Raw genomic sequence first — 21,561 nt, 5'->3', positions numbered from 1 at the left:
AGCCACAACTTGTATTTTACATATCTCTGTTGCTTGGATTGATATCCTTAAATATTATCAGTAAATATAATTCACAGATTCTGTTGTTGTGATAGTTTAATGCAATTTATATAACAATAAAAGCACTAAAAAGAACCTCTGTTTGTACCTTATTTAAGATTAATATTGTTACAACAAATCACATTTTACCATTCATAAAAAGTGTTTCTTTTGTGTGCCTCAGTAAACAAAAAATGAGAGATTTAAAAAAAGAGAAAAAATGAAGAAAAAAAATCTGTATAATTAGCATATGTAACCCAGTCTGCAAAAAAACAGCTAAAGTAATTATTTTGTGATTTACTGTTTTCAAAATAAAATCATCCTACATAATGTGAAAATATAACCTTGATATCTTTAATATTAAGAGTTAAGGCCATGTTAAATATTGAAATCAATGCTTATAATAAAACTTTGATGCACCTAATCTCATAATTACATTGTATAACTTCAAACTGGATTTCACAGACAGGGTCACATATGGTTGTTTACTGTTCTCAAATAAAACATGAGAAAAATAACCTGATTGCCCATTAATATAAACCAATAAGAAATTATTTTATTAAGTCTATTGTAATTCAGGATTGATGTCAAATGTGAGGAGAAAAAACTTGCAAGGTTTGGAAAGATTTATTCATTAAACTCTTCCCAGTTGACATTTATAAATGTTTTACAGTCCATGTGATCAATATATAGCACTCCATTGAGATGATCCATTTCATGTTGTAGTATCCTGGCTGGCCATCCACTTGCTTGCCAGGTGACAGGCTCTGCTTTCTCATTGAGACCTTTGGAAAGAGGACAAACATCTGAGTTTAGACTTCATCTGTCGGTTTGTTCACTATTTCAAGCTTTTAAATCGATGTAACCATGTAACAAAACAGATAGATGCCTGTCAGATGTATCACGGCAGATACAATGTTAGATTATCAAACAAGTGACTAGAGAGATCAATGATGTGGTCCCAGTTGTTATTTTTATGTAATATATCTGTACAACTGTTACTTTCTTAACAGCTACCCTAAGTATTGACGAATGACAATAAATTGAACCTGCAGAGTGATAAACAAGATGATCTTTTACCTGTGACCTCTACAGATACATAGCGTGGAACTGATGCCGAGTACCCACAGATGCTCTCACAAGCCTCCTGGAACACAACAGTGCGTCCATCCAATACACGCAATTGTGGGTTCACAAAAATCTTTAGTGGGAATGCCACCAGACCCCGAGCTTCAATAGAAGCTTGTGAACTGTCCTCCAGCATTTTCTTTGGATACTCCAGGGCTAATATTCGCAAAGGAACACCAATCTGGGGTGCACTTAAACCAACACACTCAAGTTTTCTCATGACTTTAACCAGGGTCTTTATGATCTTCTGAACTTCTGGTCCCTGAATAGCTTCAGGTTCAACAATTGCAGCCTGTGAACGCAACACTGGATCTCCAACCTGGCACACGTGATTGTATGGAGGAGCTGGTGCACCTTTGATTTTCCTTTTCATGAACTGTAAGTATGAGCGCATCTTAATGCTACTTGAATTAGTACGTGAGGGTGCAGTGGATGGGAATGGCAACCATGGCAAAAAGCTCCTAAATGGTGATGAGAGTATATGATGTGTTTGAGTTTTAAAGATACAGTGTGAAAATGTCCTCCAGTGTCTGTTCATGGCTGGTTGAAAAGCTGGTTCAGCAGCTCTGGTCTGAGAGAAGACAAAATACAAAAAGTCTTATTTGAAATGTAATGAACGTTCATGTCAGATCTTTTGAGTGACATTGAACTCAAATTCATTTTCACATAGGTTAACTGTAATTAACTAGTTACAACCAACATGAAATCAAAATAAAAACTCCAAACTATATATATTCACTTAAATATAAAAATAAAAAGAATAATTTGACGTGGTAAGTTAATTTAAAGATTTTTAATGTATTAAAGTCGTAGTCACTTTCATGAATTTAAGCCATTTTTATCAGCCATAACTTACCTAAACTGAAATAATTGCTTACACGTAATTAAAGTGTAACATTTGAGAATGTCTTTCTAGCGTTACAAAATACACAAAAGCATGGGGACAACCAAAGACGATTCCGAAAACGACATGAGACCGGCGGATACGCTTGATCTTTTCAAAATAAAAGTGTACAAGTGAATGATTAGTTGTGAGAAAGGCGAACATGATGATACTAATCTTAAAAAAATGTTTACTTAATTCAAAATGAATACCTCAACGTTTATGTAACATGACGCGTCAAAGACAAAAATCACATAAAAGCTTTTATTTTGACGTAATTTCGTTTACAACTTCACGTGTTATTTCAAGACGTGAGAGTTGTTTACCCATACGTGACACGCCCCCTTTCATATCAAGACATGAATAAAGGATCGACACGATTTTAATAAGTGAATTTATTAAAAGATAATGTGTCACAATTATTACAATTAAATAAGGAAGTTTATTCTCGTTTTGCAACTTCCAGTCTATTTTGTTGTCAGTGTAATAATAACATTATAGTCTTATTTCAGTCATCTAATTATTTTAATTTATATATCTTATTAATAAAGACATGTTTTTTTTAACTCTGTATTATTTTAAATCCCTAACTGAAAGTGAAATTATGTGACGAAAATGTTGCGTCACGTGCTTTATTCAAGGGAGAGGATTTACCCAGACTACATCCGTGCGATCTAGTGATGCAAAGTCCGATTCATATTCGCGAACGGCTCTTTTCGGACAGTTCGGCTCATTGAACCGGTTCAAAAAGCCGATTCACCGGTTCCTGACGTCATCAAGAAATGACATTACTATACGCATTTATTGTATCAATGAAACATTCAAATAAAGTCGTTTGTGTCAACACATTAAAACATTTAAATAAACAGTTGTTTTTGTGAAGGCATAGGTCATTTATTGCCTTGCATTCACAAGTTAGTAATGTTTGTGGTCACAGTTTAAATCGCGGATCATAAATAATAAATAAATATTAAATGCCAGATATAACTGACCAGTTTTGACAAGCCTACAACTTGAATAAGATTCCTTAAAGACACTGATGCACTATTGCGGATGTGTGTAAGTATAAATAATAAATAAACTTGTGTGTTAAACTCATTGGTCTTCCTTAAACAACTACAATATGATTTGCATGCTAAATAAATCGTATCAAAACCAATAAAACAAGCATATCAAGAAACTAATAAAACAAAAAACTTCGCGAATCAGGCTCGTTCAAATCCTTGGTGATTCACACGCAGTGTCAGCAACTCATTCATGAGAATCGTCGGCAATCCTCGCCTCGGCAATCATCGACAAACTTCGTTCGGTTCTATGAGTCCGACGTGCTATTTCGGCTGTGCGTCCTGCGTCATCAACCCGGAACCTGTGCCCAAAACTAAAGTTTGATTCAGTTCGATTTGCGAACCGGCTCGACCGGTTACTTTTTGAGAACCGGCTCAAAAGAACGATTCGTTCAAGAACCTAACATCACTAGTGCGATCAGATCAGATGAACATGGCGCAGGGCGATCAGGCCATCGTTGGATTGTAAACAAGAGGAAATTTTGGGATAGGATCGACATCGTGTCATGCACGTGTGAAATGGTCTCAGTCTCGATATACTGGATCACTTCTGCTTCATTGATGACTACGAAGCGACCAATTGAGTGCAGCACATCGAATTGCATTCATAAACATTTCTATAGGACTTCAAACCCCTGAGCATTCATTGTTTCGGATATCTGAAAGAAAAATCCTTGTTTTTTAACCGTGGATTACATCTGCGCATGACCAAATGGCTGCAAGTGTGAAAACGAAAAGGAGTAATGAGCTGCCTCGAGGCGTTGAGAGGTTAAAAGAGGAGCACAGGAAGGTCAGGAGTAACGTTTATTTCAAATATTGTTTGCAAACTCGATGCTCGTGCATTGTTCATGCACGTCTCCCATATTGTATTTCATCGACGCCGAGTCGTTTATTGTCGATGCACGATGCTTTTGCAATGTAAATGCAAAAAGCGTTTTATTCTCTGGAAGTTTCCTTGAGTATCACGTGTTGCTTCTGCTACTGCTGGCTAGCTGACTGCAAACACTGGTGCTTTGGTTTCTGTTTCTTTGCTAGAAAAATATACAAAGTATTGTCTATCTTCAATATATCTCAATTGTGTTGAAATAAAGTATACACTTGTACAATTATACATTGCAGAGAGTTTGTAAGATAAACTCTATCCAAATCCAACTCATCCAGGTACATAAATGGCAAGTACAATCTATTTTAAGGTCAAATATAAATTGTGTACCTCTTTTAAGTAATTTGAGTTAGGCAAACAAAACTGGGTTAAAACTGTTTTACCCTGGTGGCATTGACATACTTATATACGGTTAGTGTTAACCATATAATAATACATATTAAAAGTATATTATAGTATTTAATAAAGCAGTATATACTACAGCTATAATAGGTAATACTCCAGAATACTTTAGTAATTACAACAGTAAACTGTACTATTGCATTATATTGTCGTAATTACTACAGTTTGTTAAAGCATATCAAAAGTATACCACAGTATTTTTCATATAGGAGGAAGGTAAATCTAAAGAAATGCTACATTTGTACTGCTGGATGTACTGTCAGCAAAACTTTTTCCTTGTAATTATTATTTTTTCGTTATTTGGTGGGTGTGACATTGAATTGTATTAATTTCAACAGGTGGTGAAAGATTGCAGAGCTAAAATTGAGCACTGGTGAGTTTCCCTTAAACACTTAAATTAACTACCTACTCACTTCACAGCTAAAACTGAGTTTGTTGCTTGTTTGATATGGAATAAATTAGGGATGTGACGATAAATGCCGATATACACTAATAATACTTGGCCGATAACTATTCTGAATCGCACAGCCGATATTATTCATGGCTATTTCATGTACTAGGGCTTTTGATCAGCAAGTCCTTATGGATCTGAAATCTCTGCTAGTTTGAGTCGTTTATAACATGCATTTGAAAAAGCAACACTCATCAAAAATAATCATTATACATATTCTTTATTATCAGGAAAATACCTGAAAAAGGTTTGAAGAACAGCAATATAAATATATATGCTTAAGCCTTGAGGTGCGTGTGTAATAGTTCTTCTTGATGGCCCATATTGAGTTTCTGCACGAGAGCGCCCTCTGGCTTTTGGATGTAGCGGCATTTCACCGTAATTCACTGAGAAGCATTGCAAGCATCATTGGCCAATTACTCTGTGCACCCCTAAAATAAATAAAGCCTTATGTAGTACAAATCACTGTTCAGATTTTTGGTGTTTATAACAATAATTCACAAATGCACTATTTGTGATTGTCAGGAAAAAAGTGGAGAAAGACTATGAATGTCTTCAGGACCGCCTAAGGACCTTGCCTGACAAGTTGTCTTATGATATTATGGTATAAAGCAACCTTTCAATTGATAATAAATCTTACCTTTACTTCTAGATATTTCAACATGTTTCCCAAGAATAAAATATATGAATGTTGATTTAAATGTTGTTATAATTAATCTATAATCATTTTAGCATGCCATACCTGTCATGGGAATGTTCATAAATAGTATGTAGACCTTGCTTATGAAATCTACTAATATGTGTGGCACTTTAGGGGCTGATTTGTTATTTGATTTTCTTTTCTACATAATAGGTACCATTTGGTTCCTTGGCTTTCATGCCAGGAAAGCTGGTTCACACTAATGAATTAACAGTGCTCCTTGGTGATAACTGGTTTGCAAAGTGTTCTGCCAAACAGGCAGACACTCTTGTGGAACACAGGAAGAAACGTGAGTTGAAAGAGCAATAAGACACACAAGTTGTAATGAATGTACCCAACTTGACCTGATTTGCTTTCACTTTTTCAGATGTAAACAAAGCACTAGAAGATTTAGAGAAAGTAATGAAGAACTTTCAGAATAAAGCAAACTTCACAGATGATCTTGAAAAATTGGCCGGTGTAAGTCCTGACGCTGGGTGATGCCAAATAAAGGCTATACAATGTTGTGTTATTTAAAAGGTACATGTAACCTTTTTTTTTCTTTGACAGGTGGCTGATGGTACTGGAGATTTTGTAGACATTAGAGAAGAGCTGATAAATGAGAAAGAAGTTACTAAAGGTACATTTACTGAGGTCTAATTTTTAGCTCATTCTTGAGCTGTATCATCTCCGTATCAACTTGCTTTCGTGCTTCCTTAGGTAAGCATCGACTGGCCCATAAACCCAACTCAAAACCCAAGCAGGAGTATATGCTGGGGCCTGTGCAGAAAGACAATGGAGAGGAGGATGGAGTGCTAAACAAAGGGCTGCTGTCTGAGGAAGAGTTGTGGGCTCGACTTGATGAATTGGAGCATATGGAGGAAATGCAAGATGAAAGATACCGGTAAAAGACTTACTTCCTGTTCTGTTCAGTTAAACAAGGTTTTGGTTATAAGGTAAATGAAGTTTAAAAAATATGATAAAACAATAAGAGCTTAGATTTTGCTAACACAGTTCACATCTAGTAGAATGAACAGTCGGATATTTTTTGTTGCTAGTTTTAAACCCTTTTTCGTTTGTTATCTCATGCCAGATTGGACAGCACAGACACTAATGGAGAAGACACCACTTCCTCTTCGTCAGAAGAAGAGAAGGAAGCAGATGGTGGGAGCAGTGTCCAGCTCAATGGTCATCAGGAGGAAATGAACTGGTTACCTGCATCTCAGGTGAATGGTACTAGCGGCTCACATCCTGAGGTGGAGGAAGAGGAAGATGGGGAGGTAGAAATAGGAAACGGTCTTCCAACAATCTACTTTTCTCACACTGTGGAGCCCAAAAAGGTAAATGGCTAGTTGTTGACTTCATAAACCTTCATTAGTTTAGATTACACACACACACACACACACACACACACACACACACACACACACACACACTTAAAAAAAAGATAAACGATGTGTCTGTATGTACTTACATTGTGGAAAAAAGTCCCAAAAATGGATGCTACGATGATGTGATTCGGAGCGCAGTACTGTGCATTTGTGATCGTGAAGTGGAGCCGCGGTATCAATGTCCTTCCCATATTCCTGTTTGACTCAATCCCAAACACACACATCATGTCATCATACCAATTTTTAAAAGCATCTTAAAAACTAAAACCAAACTTTAAAAAAACACACTTAAAGGTGCAACGTGGGACTTCGATGGGAAGGATCTTTGGACAAAAATGCAATATAATATACATATTTTATATACCTATATTATCAGTGCTGTATAAAGACTTTACAAAATGAATGGGATTGTTTTTTTATTACTTTAGAATGAGCTGTTTATTCAACATACACTGTGGGTCCCATTACATAAGTCGCCATTTTGCACCGCCCATGTTTTACAGTAGCCCTAAACGGACAAACTGCTTTATCAAACATGTTTTGTTACTACATTGTCTCAGACGATGACGTGTTTGTCCTGTGGTGGCTACCGTAGCTTCACTACGCGTTTCTAAAGGGAGGGATGTTGAGCTCTGGAATCAGTCATTGGTTGCAATTCACAGTCTCGCCTCTAGATGTCACTAAAATTCCCACATTGCGCCTTTAAAAGTACATTAGTGTGATGATAAATATCTAAAATAACAGAAAACATATTTGGGGGAAAATGATTTAAAGTGTAATTATTTTTTTTACTTGCGTCCAATTCGTTTACATGGAGAGGGTGGGTGGGCTTTATGACCTGGTTTTACTTTTCAGGACGTGTGTGGCATGCCTGGTTTAGATAAGCAGGGCTCATGTTTTAAGTACTTTTTGTTCGGATGTTTAAGAGTTACTGTAAACACTGCACTGAATTACTGCGTTGTCTGTTTTGTGTAACTTGTGTAACAGGCCTTTTATATCTTCTGTTTCAAGGTAAGAATAAACACAGGGAAGAACACCATGCTGAAGTTCAGCGAGAGAAAAGAACAAAAGGAACAAGCCAAACGGAAAAAGAAAAATGGCAAAAGTAATGGCCATGAAAATTACAAGATCACAACACCAGCAGACATTTATAGGTAACCACAAACATACCACTAAAATTATAATTAAGAGTAAATGTATACATTTGCATGTGTTTCTGTCAGATTATTACTGAATTATTAGACAATCCTGTAACCATAGATGGTTTGTTTTTAGGGTGTTTGTGGACTTGGTGAATGGAGAACTCATGCCACGGAAGTCTATTTTGAAGTCACGCAGTCGTGAGAACAGCGTATGCAGTGACACCAGCGAGAGCAGTGCAGCTGATTTTGAAGAGCGTCGGACCACATTCGGTCGCACAATGAGCCATGATGACGCCACACACAGTGACACCAGCGATGGCATTACAGAGGAGGATAGCCCTACTGGCATCAGCCCTCACATCAATGGACGCTTTGAGGTACAGAATGTTTGGTTACTATTTGAACCTTTGGTTGTAAACTTCAGATCAGTCAAATCATATCACCTTTCAAATCAAATCTGGAGTTGGGCTCTTTTGACTGAGGTAGTAGGCATCTACCAAGAACCAACTTAGTAAACAGCATGTTAATATTGGGTACAACATACGGCAAGACATTTTTGTCGTCCTGAATATGTCATTCTCTTTCAATAAAATGATTACATTCTTTCATTTTTTTAGGCTTTTACAGGCACAGTAATTGAAAAGGATCCCATGCCAACCTCCATTCCACACTTGACAATCTCGCCTCCTGCTTTACCCACAATCCCAGAGAGAAAGCTGGAGGAGCTGTGCCCAGAGGTGCCTCAGGAGCCACCCAAGAGGATGTCCAAGTTTAAAGCTACACGTTTGCAACAGAAATGACAGCTAATCTTGCCCGATCCCGGCTCTAGTGTTTTTCAAGTCCCTCTTTTTGTACAGTCGTAACACTTTTGGACGTCTGATTTTCAGCCTTCTTGCTAACTGTCCTCTGCCTGTCAAGTTACACTTTCTCATCTGAATAATGTGTTTTTCATTCTGATATGCATCCATGACAATTAATTCAGTCTGTAAGTGCAATAACAAAATAATATGAATTGTTTTTCAGTTTGCTTCCTGTTATTTTAGACAAGTAAGGACAAGCTGCATAGTTTATCTTTTGTGTTTATTACTTAAAATAAAAAAATGGTTAAATTAAGCTAAAATGAAAGCAACCAAAAGTAGGTTGAGTGAAATCATGGGTTTACCCTACTTTTTATCTCATTGTTGTGATCTATGATGTGTGACATATTTGAAAAATGCAGCTTTTTCAGTGTTCATCGTGATAATTCATGAAATGGACTTCCTTTTACCCACCTTGGCATTGATACAGCTGGTAATTTCTGTCAGGTTTAAGAAGTATTTTTATCTTGTAGAAGCTTTTTCTTTGACTCTTCTGTCTGTTTTTCTAAGGTTTTTTCTATTGGTTTCTGTCCAGTGTTTTGGCTTTAAGACCCTATAGATGTACAACAGCTTTAGTAGCTGCCAGAAAAATGTTGTAAATGAGTATTAAAAAAATAAACTGTTTTGACGTTAATTTCACTGTCTGTCAATGTCTTGTTTGAAGCTACACTAGGCATTAGCTTGTGGTTTTATATGTTCCCTAAAGGGAACATATCATGAAAATCTTGACTTTTTCCATGTTTAAGTGTTATTTTTCGGTCTGGTGCTTCTATCAACCTAGAAAATGTGAAAAAGATCAACCCAGTGACTTCGTTTTGGTAAACCATTCTCTGCAAGCATGTGAAAAAAATACTTATTGGAATTTGGCTCCCCTTGTGATGTCAGAAGGGGATAATACCACCCTCTTAATCTGCACTATCCAACAACAGCACTGCCATTTAGTGCAGAGATCAGCTCATTTGCATTTTGAAGGACACCCAAACCAACAAATTTTTGTTCACACCTACAAAGTGCAATTTTAACATGCTATAATAAATGATCTATGGTATTCTGAGCTAAACTTTCACATACGCACTCTGGGGACACCAACGTTTTATTTGACATTTTTTAAAAGTCTTGTAAAATGTCCCTTTTAAAACAATGGTTCTCAAACTTTTCTGAGTGTGCCCCACTTTGTGAAGGGTTCATCACTTTGTGCCCCCCCCCACAAATGAAGATTCACGACATAAAGCTTAAACTTTAAATGTGAATTAAACTGTTTTAAATGAAACCATTTAGTGCTGTTGATATACAGCTATATTTTTGTATATCAGGTTTTTTCTATAAGGTTTGATTTCACAGAATTTATGATAAAGTATGTATTTTATAAAATGGCATAAAACATGGGCCCTGAACCATCTCACGCCCCCCAGTTTGGGAGCCAACAATTTCCATTGTTGTGTTGTTCAGTCTAAGCCACTGTGAGGCGCTGCTTACATTAAGCTTTAAATGCAAATAAGCCATTAAAGTGTTTAACAACAGTATGGAATGACGAATGTTCAAAAGCTTACTAAAAACAACTGTTCGTTGTATCGAGAAATTGCCCTAGATGTAACAACCGTTTTATGGGTATATATTTAGTTTAAACAAGATTACTTAAAACTACAGAAGAGTATACATCTAAATCGTAAAAAGGCTTCAGTTATTTTAATGTAAGTATAATAATAATAATAAACAAATATTATTTCAGATTTAGGTCATATTAAAATTATTTTCTCAAATTCGTTTATTGTGCTGTAAGGCTAGTGAATGCGGAGCTGCACAGACCTTTATATATATGACATCAAAGTACCGCGAGAGCAACTCGAAAGCCTACAGCCGTCTGGTCTCGAATCTCTTCCGCGATACTTTGATGTCATAGGACGATTGCTCTGCGCAGTGCACATGGGTTCGAAACGAACAAATCTGTTTATTTCTCCAAGACCACGCCACTGCTTTCCAAGTCCAAAACCCGCCAAATTAAACACGTTTGGCGATGGTCAGTTGTAGCGAAGGAACAATAGAACAACAGGGCATTGTTTCAGTTTCAGGTAAGAAAAGCAAAATTATAAACAAACCCTGACGCTTTCATCTTCCTGTGTCCTCGTGTAACCTAAAAATAACTGACAGGCAGCAACGCCACAAAATTCACAGCAGCAGAGTCCAGCGTTGTACCAAAGACATTTGGCTGTTTCAGGATGCCTGTTTAATTTTTTTTAATAATAATGTGGTTTCCCGGATCTTAAGCAAGGACTATGCCTAAGTTTAATAAGGAAATATAACTAGTTTTAAAAACATTACTTGTGTTCATTTTGAGGCAAAACAAAGGGCACTGCCTGGTGTATTTTAAGATATGTCAGTGCAAGTTTTCAGTTTGGACAGCTCTTACATTTATTTTAGTCTAGGACTAGTCTAAACCCTGTCCGGGAAACCCCCCGATACGTTTTTTTAATAATATTTCCTAAGCTCAAGGTCGCTGTACAAAAAAAGCAAGCATAAGGACATCAACAGACTTTATATTTATACAAAACATACATGTATACACACAGATACGAATGATGACACAACAAAACACTAGGCAGAAGAGGGGTGAAAATAGTTGATGAAAAGATATAAGTGTATGTATGAGTATCAGCAGAAGGCAGTTCTATAGTGTTGGTGCCAACGCTCTGAATAATCTACCGCCCATTGAGGAAAGACAGAAATGAGGTGTAGTAAGCAGTTTTGCATCTAAAGACCTAAGGGGGCGAGGCGGTAAATAAGGGTGCAAAAGCTCAGAGAGATTGTTGTGCAATACAGGGATTCGATTTATTGCGTCAAATGGGAGAGTATAAATTAAATGTGCAGATATGAACATTTAAAGGTCATCAGCATAGTAACGATAGCTGAGCCAATGACTACGGATAAAATGATCAAGTGGTATGAGAGCTGGACCAAGAACAGATCCTTGAGGGACACCTTGAGAAAAAGAACAGTGGGACGATTTGAAATTTTGGAGTGTATCAAAGAATTGTCTGTCAGTGAGGTAGGATGATAACCCAGAAATAAATATGTTGTGCATATACTGTATCAAAAGCATCAGTTAAATCCAAAAAGATCAGGACAGAGATACAGCCAGAGTCAGGAGAGGTGAGGAGATCATTAATGACTTTAACAGGACTGTTAAAAACCAGATTGATAGTGATATAGAAGATTATTAGCAGAAAGATGAGTGTGTAGCTATAAGGCAACAACTTTTTTAAGTATTATAGAAATTAAAGGAAGATTAGATATAGTTATAGATAAAGTTGTTCAGAGTAAAAGAGTCTAACACAGGGACAGCCCCAGAGGAAAAGGAGCAGTTGATCCAATGAGCAATAGGGGCCTGATCCAGCTGATAGGTAGATGAGCTAGATTGTGCAATTAGGTCATTAACCAGGGAACGGGTGGTGGGGTTGAAGCTATACATGTTTAATGGGTTGATGGTGACCAATTAGAGGAAACACAAGGAGGGTTCGAAGGAATTGTCTCATAAATAAATTTAATTGTATCCTTAAGGAAGTGAAGGAATGAGTCACAGAGGTCTGATGAATCATTTGAAGATTGATTAATTTATTAATAACTGTTTAAAATAAGGTCTTAGGTCTACATTTTATATTCGTCAGTTAATATTAGTAGCCACTCACATTAAAAAAATACTTTGGTATATATTATAGTATATTTTAGTGTTATTGAGCCTACTATAGCAAACAGCATACTATTAATTACTTATATTTATACTGTACTATGTTCTATATTATGTATAGTTAGGATACTATAATATACTATAGTATTATACAGATAACTATATTAAATACTATAGTATGCAATGTTCTGCATGTCATTCCATTAAAAAAAATGTAACTTTCAAACTTAAGCTCACAGGCCTGTGAGTTGAGTTAAAGGAGACATATCATGCTAAATCCACTTTCTTGGCTCTTAAATGCATTTTGTTGTATATTTGTAGTGTTTATAAGTACATAAAAGTTGAAATTAGTCTCTTCAGGTGCTTTGTTGATATCTTTATATTCTGTTTTGGTCATATTTTCCAACCGGTTCTGATTTTTCTATTATCTATTACGTTTTTTGAACAATTACGTCACAGTATTTGCAGCGGAACTGCTAAATAAGGACATCGACTTCCAGCCCAACACTACGAGCAATCCGCCATTTTATATTTCTCGCTGCGATATTGTAGTCCAAGCTCAAGGATGCAGAAGTTACGAGAGCGTAAGAAATGTACTCACATCTGTGGGTAAAGTCATTTTTGTGTGCCCGAGGCACTTTAAGGATAACTACTTCACCAATCTCCGCCAGTATAAAGAAGGATTTGCCGATAGACTTCGTCTGATTGAGGGGTCAATTACTTCTTTCTTTGGAGACGACGAGCAGAGCACTTCGGTAAGCAGTTTATAACTTAAAGTAAAAAAGTAAAGTACACGGTGGTCATGGTTTAGCAGTGCTGTTTCTCACTCCGAAGGCTGCAGCCTGCGGAGATCGCTTTTGGGCATCAAGCCTGGTTTAAGTTAACTGAGCATCACATTTGCAAGTCATGAGCATATTACAACAACTTACGATTAACTAAGAATAATAGTAAACTTTATAATTGTTAATATTCTGAAATAAGACCGTCTTGGTGACGTATCCAGCCTAGATATGCGACCTCCGGAGGCTGCAGCCTCACACCATTGCGATATCTCCATATGAAGACGTTGTTCTGCAGGTTCGTCGTCTTCATTTTCCTCTCAGTCCGTTTCCGACTCTGGCGCGAACATATAAGGCTGGATCGACAAGTCTTCCGTTGTTGACATTTTGTGAATAACGAGTAAATAAAAAGTTTCTGTGCAGCTAGATAATCGTATCTCTGCTATAAAACTACAAAAATGGCCGAACGGGGTGGAGTTTAACCGAGTGTCACCTCTGCAACCTGGAGAGGGGGCAGGGTATGACGTGCATTTAAAAAGACAGTACCAAAACGAGTTGCTCTCAGATGCACATCAGAAAAGGGGTAGAAAGGGGGCCTGTGGGGCTATAATAATGAGGAATTCAGACCCAAGCATTGCAGTTTCGCTTTACATAGACCACAAATAGATGATTTATATGTAAAAAGGACAGATTTAAAAGCATGATATGTCTGCTTTAAAGGAATATTCCATTTTCTTAAAAGAAAAATCCAGATAATTTACTCACCATGTCATCCAAAATGTTGATGTCTTTCTTTGTTCAGTCCAGAAGAAATTATGTGTTTTGAGGAAAACATTGCAGGATTTTTCTCATTTTAATGGACTTTAATAGAGCCCAACATTTAATACTTAAAGGGATAGTTCGGCCAAAAACGATATTAAACCCATGATTTACTCACCCCCAAGCTGTCCGAGTTGCATATGTCCATCGTTTTTCAGACAAACACAGTTTCGGATATTTTAGAAAATATTTTAGATCTTTCTGTTGATTAAATGTAATGTTACGGGGTCCAGCAATAGTCCACGACCTTCAAGTCCAAAAAAGTGCGTCCATCCTTCACAAATTAAATCCAAACGGCTCCAGGATGATAAACAAAGGTCTTCTGAGGGTAATCCGTGCGGTGTTGTTGTAGAAATATCCATATTTAAAATGTTATTAACGTAATTAACTACCTTCCGGTTTCGCCGCCATCTTAGACTCAGGAGAGAGTATTAGCGTAGTGTACGCACTTTTCTTAGTGACGTATGACAAATTCGGAGGGCGGGGGACAGAGCAGCAACAGAGAAACCGCTGTATGCTGCGTAAGCGCTCATCCTGAATGCGGATGACTCTAAGATGGCGGCGAAACCGGAAGGTAGTTAATTACATTAATAACATTTTAAATATGGATATTTCTACAACAACACCGCACGGATTACCCTCAGAAGACCTTTGTTTATCATCCTGGAGCCGTTTGGATTTAATTTGTGAAGGATGGACGCACTTTTTTTGGACTTGAAGGTCGTGGACTATTGCTGGACCCCGTAACATTACATTTAATCAACAGAAAGATCTAAAATATTTTCTAAAATATCCGAAAATGTGTTTGTCTGAAAAACGATGGACATATGCAACTCGGACAGCTTGGGGGTGAGTAAATCATGGGTTTAATATCGTTTTTGGCCGAACTATCCCTTTAACTCAACACTTAACAGTTTTTTTCAACGGAGTTTCATAGGTCTATAAACGATCCCAAACGAGGCATAAGGGTCTTATCTAGCAATACGATTGTCATTTTTGACAAGAAAAATAAAAAATATGTACTTTTAAACCACAACTTTTCGTCAAGGTCCGGTCCAGCGCGACCTAACGTAAATGCGTAGTGATGTAGGGACGTCACGTGTTACATATATAAAACGCACATTTGCGAACCATTTTAAACAATAAACTGACACAAAGACATTAATTAGTATCAGTTGAAATACAACAACGTAGGAACGGTCCTCTTTCAAGACGCTTGTAAACACTGGGGCGGAGTTTCGCGTTCGTCCTCTGTGACCTCTTGACGTCATGACGTATTGCGTGGGGTCAGCTGGCGCATCACGACCGGATCTACATGACGAGAAGTTGTGGTTTAAAAGTGTATATTTGTTATTTTTATTGTCAAAAATGACAATTGTTTTGCTAGATAAGACCCTTATGCCTCGTTTGGGATTGTTTATAGTCTTTTGAAACTCTGTTGAAAAAAAACGTTAAGTGTTGAGTTAAGTATTAAATGTTGGGCTCTATTAAAGTCCATTAAAATTAGAAAAATCCTGTAATGTTTTCCTCAAAAAACATAATTTCTTCTCGACTGAACAAATAAAGACAGCAACATATTGGATGACATGGTGTTGAGTAAATTATCTGGATTTTTCTTTTAAGAAAATTGACTAATCCTTTAAATTGTGTATTTGTTTAAATTTGTGTGATATGTAATGCAAAATCAATCAGAGACACACATCTGTGAAGTAATTTATGCTTTCCATCACTGTGGCATTTCAATGAAAGTAGCTTTGCCTTAATGGCGAAAATTTAAATAGTCAAAGTACAAGGTAGGTGACTCAAAATGGCACATTATTACTTTTAGCAATTATAAGCAAGGATTGAGAACTGTTGAGGAGCACTGCCTCCATCAATGCCTTTGGTTGTTCCCGGATCAGTCACTTGAGTTTGACTGCAGACTTATCCATCAGCACATTGACATTTGGACTTGGACAGGTTCTGAGTCAGCAGCTGGACTGATCACGGCATAGTCCATTCAATTAATTTCTGTCCAAGAAGATGGAATGTTAAACTCCAACATTTGTTAAAGCATGATCTTCATGGAGAAAACTATCACTTAGCATTCCCATTCATCTCGATAGCAGTTGTTTGGCTACTGTTGGACCCCTTTGGATGTACAGAGTTTGAAATCTATCTGCCATTTAAGGTATGATGATCACACTTGTTTTTTGGTTCTCTTGGTTTTATTTGTCCAGACTAAAACTAAAAGGGTGCACCAGTTTTGCTTTTGATACCTTTACCAACTAATGTGCAACAAAGCTTTGTTAAAGCTGTTTACACCTTGTATTAAGTTGTGTTTGGGTCAGTCAGATAACAAGTGGACGATGCCAAACACAGGTGTGAACAGGGTTTAAAACGTTTTAAGCTTGTCCACTTTCGAGCACATTCAGAGGTAGTCGAAAACTCATTCGACTGGATTGCCTTTGTGGTGTAGACGTGTTTGAGCAGCCGAAAAAGACTATTGCCACCTAATGTGTAATGTACCTAGCACAATGTTTTAACTGTGGTCCTGACTTTTACTACGAACCCACTGCATTCAGCACTGTCTTTATGCTATCGCTGATAGCGACTGCTACCAGCCTCTTTCATTTCGGTTTCTTTTTGCTAGCGCGTGGAAGATCTGCATGCTTATTTCATCAATTGCTCTAAAGTATTTTAGAAATCCTTATTACACGGCTCTCTGGAATGCTTGATTCTGATTGGTCAGTTGAGACATTTGCAGGTTCGTTCTTTTCAAATAATAACCGCTCCAAAGTAATAACGCATAGCCGGTACTACTTGTATGTTTAAAATCCCTCCGCACCAACAAAGATTAATGTTTGGCGCCATCTTGTGACAAACACTGGACAACCACAATTAAGAATGGAAAATGTTGACATTAATTTTAACATGTACGGAAAAAACAAACATTAAAACAGTGGATAGAAGAACGAACAACAACAAGACACAGAGAGCTTACTGAGACTGAACTTGACAAAATAGAGCATGACAGCTACGAAGCCAACACACAAAAAAATACAGGATGGGCATTAAAACTTCTCAAAGACTGGCTAAAACAGAAAAAAAATGAGACAGACAAGTATGAGCAGAGGATCTTAATAAGGTATTGCGATCATTTTATGCATCTGTGTAAAGTTTCGCGGAAGGATAAAAATGTTAATTTAGAACAAATATGCCAATAAAATGTTTCATATTCATGTCCATTTTTTTTCTTATGTGGCAAGTAGCCGTGTAATAAACGGGATAATGTAGAGGCAGCCTGTAGTTATCGCAAAATAAGCCCCTTAAGTGTGATACAAGACCCTCCTCTTCGCGTCAGGTCCTGATCACATGTCTGGGCTTATTTCCCGATAACCACCGGCTGCCTCTACATTATCCCTTACCTAACATATGCATGTACAAAACGTTGTGCAGCATGTTTAATAATACTGCTATGCCAATGCTGATTGGCCGATTGCACCATAAGAAGATAAGAACATGTTAAGTTTCATTAGTAACTATGAGCTTTGATATTTTTGGCAAAGGGTTGGCAGTTAAAGAAATGTTGGAGTGTTTGTGGTTTATATGTTGCTTGCAAAAATTTGTCAGACTACATAGCTGCTTGAATGGCTGTCAAAGGAAGAAGATGCCCTCTAGGTCCAGATGGTGCAGATACAGCATCTAACAGCAGGGTCTAACTGGCACATGCCAACCAGTCACAATTTAACCCCAGTATGCAGTTGATTTTTTTAAGTGATTTATCAGGACAGCTGTGCAAAACACCCTGATGTGCCAAAAAATATAGATTTAAAAAAAGTACATTTAGCAGGATGTAAATTTTCGCAGACTTCAATCTGTCTGTGTTTATTGAATATTTTGTACTGAACAGCAAAATCGACATTTTCAGAAGTCTCAAGCATGGTGGAGCTTGTGCAGTGTTGTGTTATTCAATCTGTCAGTGATAAAGATCGCACTAATAATCTCTTCTGTGCCTGTGAGCACCAAAATGTCCAGCTGTTTTCTAATGCTGATCCATTGTTTTACGGGTATGGATGTCATCATTAAAGCCAACGTATCGACTGTACCCAGCAATGGTGCCTCAGAGTGGCCATTTCACCCATAATTGAAACATCTGATACCCATTTCAAAGCAACAGTTATTAAAGGCAATTACACACCAATTAGTTGTGTAGTTAACGCATCTAATAGAGCCAGATGGAGAGTATCAATTTATGCCTAAATGACAAACCTGCCCTGGATTTTGCTTGGGTGCAATTAGCCGTATGAATGACACCGGAAAATAGAGAGGGAGCAGTGTTGCTCTTTTTACGTACGTGTAGCTGATACATGTTTTTTATATTACAGTGCATGTTATGCATATTATATTACATTTTACAAACCATATTAAATTCTGGAGACAAAATGGGTGCAGCTTGGAATGCCAGAAGCAAGAGATAATAACGTTACGTTGATTTTGTAGTTTTATTTTAGTGAAAGTGTTTCACCATGCATGTGTTTGACTGGTTAAACAATAGATCACCATAGGCAGCTGTGTTACCTCCTCTGTTTCCATGGCGATATGGCTGATTGACAGTTGCCCTGACAACTCCATTCAGCCACCACCTGCTAGCTGTCAATCAGACCTGCCATCCTGGGGCTATTGACAGAGCTGTCAGACTACGTGAGATGTGCCTGTCAAAGCTTTCAAACACTGGTGGTGGCAGGGAAACATCTTTCTCCTCCATTTACACTGTCGTCTCCTTCCAGCCTTTTTATTGCATATCCTTTTAGGTTTATATGCTTGGCACACAATTTTATTAACAAAGTGAGAGAAGATGTTTAACAGAGAGTACTTTCACAGTAAAACGCTAGTTATTGCTGTTTGTTGCTAACCAAGCAAATAAAAGATGTTTAATAGCCGTACAAACACAGCAAAGCTATCTAGGCTAAAACAAGGCTAAATTTAGTCTGTCAATAAAAAACATTTAGTAGATGTCTAACCTTAGCCCAAAACTAGATGAAAATAAATTAATGAAACAAAACACATTGTTATCATTAGCAAAAACAACCACATTTAAGTTTATTTTGGCTAGAAGTAGGTTACTCATAGTCAGACTTTTTCGAGTCTATAGTTAAAGGCAGGGTGCATGATTTCTGAAAAACACTTTGGAAAAGGGAGTCGGGCCGAGTACCAAAACACGAGGGGCATGTCTACTAACCTACATCGTTGCCTGGGTTGCGTATGTGTGGGGTGGGTCTATCAAATGAAGGTCCAGATTCTAGTGGGGTAGTGGCGTGTTTGTTAAGGTGATTTTAAATGTCAACATTGGCTTTCAGAGATCATGCACCCCACCTTTAACCTTCACAGTGAAATGTGAATATTATTATACGTTTATCAAATACTTTTACTTCAAATCCACATGCAGCCATTCAGAAATACCGGTTTGTTGGCAGAATCCATTAAGAGTGAAAAAACAATGCTAATTTACAAGAAATCATGTTGGACGCACTTATGGGTTTTGCATCCAAGCTCTTAAATTGTTGACTTAAATTCTTTTACAAGATTAAGGGCAAGGTGCATGATCTCTTAAAGCCTATGTTGACATTTCAAATCACCTAAACAAACACACCCCTACCCCAAAAGAATCTTCTTTTGATAGACCCGCCCCACACTGGCTACAAGTGTGTTTTGGTACTCGGCCCGACTCCCAAACACTCCAAAGTGTTTTTCAAAAATCATGCACCCCGCCTTTAAATTTAAAATATGCCTGTTTAATGCATAGGCTATACATATACATGTTACTGATAACATACTAATAATATAGCTAACTTTTTTTGGATACGATTCTAAAAACTACACCTTTACTGCAGTCGATGAAGTGAAAATTAACTTTTTTTTACAATGTGTAGTAAAAGGAAATATCTCTCACAATCTCATATCAATTTGTAACAAAGTGACTAATTTGATCTCATCTGATCTCCTAGTAGGATCCGTTGTCACCGCATGCTCCATTGAATCAAGGAAGGGATGGGGTAGGGTGGGGCTTCCTTTTAGGCTTTTTGTACGATCGTATGAATTTATACAAGTTAACCATCTTGTAAAAATAGTTGCACATTCCTGTGAAATCAGGCTGAAATATCACACAAACAAGATGTCGTATAACAGATCAATGGACAACAAATGTAATGTATGTAAATCATTAGACTGCATATTAATCACTATTCTGATGTGTTTTGGTTGACTCCAGTCATTAACACCGAAAACATTATAGAGATGTTTTAATGATTGTGAAATATTCACAATCTTCTGCTCTTTTTTTCTACTTTGTCTGTTTTTGCCATTTATGTTTGTAAGTGTCATCAGCCTAGCAGAGCTTTGCTCACACCTGACAGATGACAAGCCACAGCTCAGAGGCTGACGCTGCAATCAAAGTTCTGTCACACCTGTCAATATCCCACTGTCATAGCAACACTTCTTTTGAATGATGATGTGAGAGACAGTGGTGGTGGGATGGGGGCTAACTTTGCATAAAAGACACCCCAACTTCCAATTGAAACGTGGCTTTGAAAGCAAATTGAATGCAAGGAATTTACTTTTCATATGTTTTTCTCTTACCACAGGAAGTGCATGCTCAGTTATAATACATTTTTGGTGTGCATAATTAAAATAGGCACGATTTTACAAAATATAAGTAGTTTTTGGTATTAAGGTCTGTGTTTGCTAAAGATAAAATGGCAATATTTATATCAATAAAAAATGTTCTCAGGCCTTTGGTAACCCAAAAAACATATAAATAAAACAGCTAATAATGTCAATTTAGTCATACACCAGTGCATGTGTAAATGTTGCTGTAATGCAGTTCAAATCAATATACAGTATATTTATAACCAACTGTAATAAATTGCAGAAAAGAACAATTTATTAAATCACTATGACAGAATAACGGCTATAGCGGCAATAAGTAGGCCTATACTGTAAATTCACATACAATTTTTTCATTTTGCTTATTAACTTGCAAACTAGCCAATTTCCCATGATTGGGTCAATACAGGGAAGGAGACTTTTATTACTGTAAACTATTTTAAGGAGTTTACAATATCCTGACCATATTTCAAAGCATATCATCGCTTTTAGATTAAAGCTGACGCTGATGTCTGCCAACTCGCATTAATCTAACAGTGTCACAATGTGTTTTGCAATCTAATGCTGTCTGTCGTTCATGGTTCCTCTGCAGTGAATTATTAATCATAAGCTATGATATTTGTTGTCGAATTTGGATAATACACCAGCCATCCAAATAGTTTCCGTTGTTTTTTCTTACTCTCTGGACATCTTTGACAAAAGAGATAAAGCTTTGAT

General features: G+C 37.1%; 2 protein-coding genes across 3 annotated transcripts; one reads left to right on the top strand and one right to left on the bottom strand.

Annotated features, from left to right (window-relative positions):
* Positions 1-651: 651 nt before the first annotated feature.
* Positions 652-2,176, bottom strand: pdf (peptide deformylase, mitochondrial). Its single transcript, XM_065283444.2, has 3 exons — positions 2,024-2,176; positions 1,120-1,738; positions 652-824 (listed from the first exon to the last, which is right to left on the bottom strand). Exons 2-3 carry the CDS (start codon positions 1,703-1,705, stop codon positions 667-669), a joined length of 744 nt encoding a protein of 247 aa, XP_065139516.1. The 5' UTR covers positions 1,706-1,738; positions 2,024-2,176; the 3' UTR covers positions 652-666.
* A 1,340-nt stretch (positions 2,177-3,516) lies between these two features.
* uri1 (URI1 prefoldin like chaperone) lies at positions 3,517-9,553 on the top strand. 2 transcript variants are annotated; one of them, XM_065283442.2, is made up of 11 exons: positions 3,517-3,904; positions 4,738-4,772; positions 5,376-5,454; positions 5,704-5,839; positions 5,918-6,009; positions 6,100-6,169; positions 6,250-6,433; positions 6,623-6,869; positions 7,932-8,074; positions 8,196-8,439; positions 8,680-9,553. In XM_065283442.2, the coding sequence occupies exons 1-11, from the start codon at positions 3,827-3,829 to the stop codon at positions 8,860-8,862; spliced, it is 1,491 nt and encodes a 496-aa protein (XP_065139514.1). In that variant the 5' UTR covers positions 3,517-3,826; the 3' UTR covers positions 8,863-9,553. The 2 variants fall into 2 exon arrangements, with proteins under 2 accessions (XP_065139514.1, XP_073671878.1); XM_073815777.1 differs by lacking the exon at positions 3,517-3,904 and adding an exon at positions 3,919-4,286.
* The last annotated feature ends 12,008 nt before the right edge of the window (positions 9,554-21,561 follow it).

Source organism: Paramisgurnus dabryanus, chromosome 9 (genome assembly GCF_030506205.2).
Source record: "Paramisgurnus dabryanus chromosome 9, PD_genome_1.1, whole genome shotgun sequence".
Lineage (NCBI taxonomy): Eukaryota > Metazoa > Chordata > Actinopteri > Cypriniformes > Cobitidae > Paramisgurnus > Paramisgurnus dabryanus.
Note: the sequence above shows the minus strand (reverse complement) of the source record. Positions and strands in the feature narration are given on the sequence as shown.